The sequence below is a fragment of the Anarrhichthys ocellatus genome, unplaced genomic scaffold, assembly GCF_004355925.1.
Source record: "Anarrhichthys ocellatus isolate YVR2014 unplaced genomic scaffold, GSC_Weel_1.0 scaffold41, whole genome shotgun sequence".
Taxonomy (NCBI): domain Eukaryota; kingdom Metazoa; phylum Chordata; class Actinopteri; order Perciformes; family Anarhichadidae; genus Anarrhichthys; species Anarrhichthys ocellatus.
In genome coordinates, this window is record NW_022280071.1 from 1 (window position 1) to 3,280 (window position 3,280).

A 3,280-nucleotide genomic window follows, 5' to 3' on the forward strand; every position below is an offset into this window, starting at 1 on the left:
ACACACACCTTCCAATTCCCCAGAAGTCACACGGCAGATTTTGCTGATTGCTGTCCCTATTTTTTGTAAGTTAAACTTGCAACTGATGGCAACCAAAGGCCAAGAATTGACCCTTCGCTAATCCCGCCACCCGAGCGGCACCCGATTGGCCAATCACAGCCCAGCATCGGCCAGCTCCGACCAGGGTTCGACAACCATTTGGTTCTGCTCCGTAGACTCTCATCAAGGTTTCAGACTTTCTTCATTTTCAGGCTGGTTTAGTGGATTTGGAGCTAGTCATGGTTAAACGTTGTGTGTTTTATACCTGGGCCTTCAGTGCTGCAGATTTTTTTTTAAATGGTTGCCAATGGCAACGTAAATTTTCCACAGCAGCTGCTGTTCTGAAATGTGCCCACTGTTGTCTTTAGTGTAGTTTAGTCGTTGAGATGTTTTTGTGTCTTAAGATTATTCTATTTTGCACACCTACACACACACTCCCATTTAAATGCGCACGGACACACAGCGATTAGACCTGTGCCATTAAGGGGGGGGGGGTGTGAACTCGGCAAGCAGGCTATGACACAATAGTTTCTCCTCAAGACCACTGTTTATTTTTCAGCATGTCCATCGGGTGTGCTCACAAGAAACCCTTTCATTGCTGCGGAACAGCACTCTGTGTGTGTGTGTGTGTGTGCACGTGTGTGTGTGAGTCAGTGTGAGATTACCCGTTTGCTTTACTTTAGATAGCAGGATATGTAGGTGTGTGTGTAAATACGGAGACTATCTGAGCGCCTTACACAGAGGAAGGTGCTGTTTGTATGTGTGTGTGTAAAGGAGAAAGTGAGTGTTAATGAAAAGCATGTTACAGGTCTGTGGTTTCCAGTCGGGACTGAGCACATAGTCACACATTCCCTCACACCACCAAGACCGCATGCCACTACACACACACATACACACACACACACACACACACACACACAAGGATGAATGGTCTCTATTAAACCACCAACTGTACACATGCCACATGTTTTAGGTCTATTTGGATTTGATTATTCACTCATTTACTGCACAGTTCTGGAGCGGACCGGTGACTGTAATGTTGAAAGTGCGTCGGTAATGTGACGATAGATGGAGCCTCTGAGGCTGGTGTTAGCAACCCAATCTGTTGCAGAGGGAGCTTTAGTGTTGAATTCTGCCAGTGTAGCAGCTAGAGCTGTCATTGTTAAAAGAGCTTCTTTTTTTTTTTGGTGAGACATTTACAATCCATTGACGGGTGTTTCAGGGTATGAAATACTAAATGCTCATTTGAATAGTCACAGTGTCATAGTTAACGGCATATTATGCTTTTATTACCAAGTTGACAGAGGAGAGATGACAGGAAATTAGAGTAGAAAGAAAAGTGAGGAATGACACGCAGCAAAGGTCTCCAGCCGGATTGAAAGTAGTGATGTTGTGGTTCATGGTTGGCAGCTTAACCTCTAAGGGACCCCTTTCTATTAAAGTGTTTCTCAATGGTTGTGTTTCCTGGAAAAGGGCTACCTTACACAAGGTTTTAGCAACAAAATATTTTAAAGGGGAACTCCACCGATTTATTCACTTCAAAGTCTGTTTTCAGGTACAGCATCTTGAAAAAAGTTTTACAATATCTTACGTGTCTGCTTAAAGTGAGGTCAATTCACCATCAGTTGGAGCTGAAGACTACAACTTTGAAAATTAACTTAAGTCTGAGGGTGTGAGCTTAACAGTCCTCTGTAACCCGCTCTCCATCTACACTTGAGGCTAGCTGCTCGTGGCTACATTAGCCTCTACTAGCATAACCGTAGACTGCAAGAAGTGGACGTAGTCGTCTCGACGTCACCCATTGGTTTGTGGATTGCAGTTTCTTGAGGTCGGCATTTTGGCCGTCACCATTTTTTCTTTTTTTTTTTGCAACGAGTGAGGTGACCATATTTGGACTGCGGATGAGCTGTCAACACAGTAAGCCCGCCCTAAAGCATACCCTGCTTTATGGTCTGTTTGACTCTAAATGGACCATAATTTACAAAATGAACATCATGCTGTATTGAAGAAGACTTGAAACTTTGAAAATTGAGACCATAAGCTCATGTTTACTGAGGTAATAAATCAAGAGGAGTCCTGTTCGGTTACTGCTGATGAAAATCCAACATTTCCTGATTTTTTTTCTGCTTCAAAATAAAACCTTTTAAAAAACAAAATTACGGGGACACTTTTATTGTGAAGAATTTCTAGTAAATGAAATGTGTCTGACTTTTTTCCAGCCACATCTTTGACCACGTGATATATCCGATCACTACCCGATCAGGCTGGTCGCATTGACATGTGAAGTGTGGACACTGCTGAGTTCTGATCTGACGTCTCTGATCACAAAAGTGGCCTTGAAAAGACGAGCGTAACTGTGGCCTTAGTTGAATTTCAAAGCCCAAGACTCCATGTTTTTGTATTATATATATTTATAGGGCCATATAGCTGTGTTTAGCATTCCTTTGGATACAGTTTCCTCAAATCCAACCTGATATATTTGGTATGTCTGGAAATAATGGTATCTCTGCTACTACGTTCAATGACTGGCCCGTGCTTGTGACTTAATATCTTACTCAGAACAGTAGTGTCTTAGGTTAGGTGTGAAGACGTCATTCGTAGTGGTATGTACTGTACATATATTAAGTGGGTTTGCTGATGTCAGTGAAAGTTTGAGTGGCATCAATCTTGACACAGCAAAAACTTTCTAGCTTTTTCTCAATATGTCTCTCGCTCTCTTTCTCCCAGCCCTCCCGATTAACATACTCGGGTACATAGGTTTCATTTGAACTTTGGGGTGAGGGGACACATACCGTGGGGGGGTGGGGGGGTCTGTGTGTCTTCCCCTGGATATTTTGAGTGTCAAACACTTCATTTCCTGCATTCCTGTGCATTGTTATGGTCCAACTTTTGGCGTACATTTTTTATTTTTTTTTATGTAAAGGAAAACACTAAATTCAGACGACAATAAAATATAATGCAGTAAGGCTCAGGCATTCTGCATCGCTTTGAAATAATAGTAGTAGCGATAACTTGAATTTATCTATAAACCATAAAAGTCATAATATAAATAATAATCTGTTGTCTATGTGTTGTGATTAACAGCTAGTTATTTGTGTCTTTGCAGAGATACTGCAGTCAGACAGACCCAACCTGAGGAGGACACAGAGTGAGGAGACTCCCGGTACAGCTGGATCTCATAGCAGGTCAGGGTGCACACACACACACACACACACACACACACACACACACACACACACAC

The 3,280-nt window shown here is 42.4% G+C and overlaps 1 protein-coding gene across 1 annotated transcript in view; it reads left to right on the forward strand.

Annotated features, from left to right (window-relative positions):
• Positions 1 to 3,120: 3,120 nt before the first annotated feature.
• The window catches only part of wwp2 (WW domain containing E3 ubiquitin protein ligase 2), a gene marked incomplete at its 5' end in the record, with an annotated part of 49,864 nt that continues 49,704 nt past the window's right edge, over positions 3,121 to 3,280 (forward strand). Inside the window, one exon of the mRNA XM_031868096.1 lies at positions 3,121 to 3,224. Within this exon, the coding sequence (XP_031723956.1) occupies positions 3,121 to 3,224 (104 nt within the window). The remainder of the gene's footprint in view (positions 3,225 to 3,280) is intronic.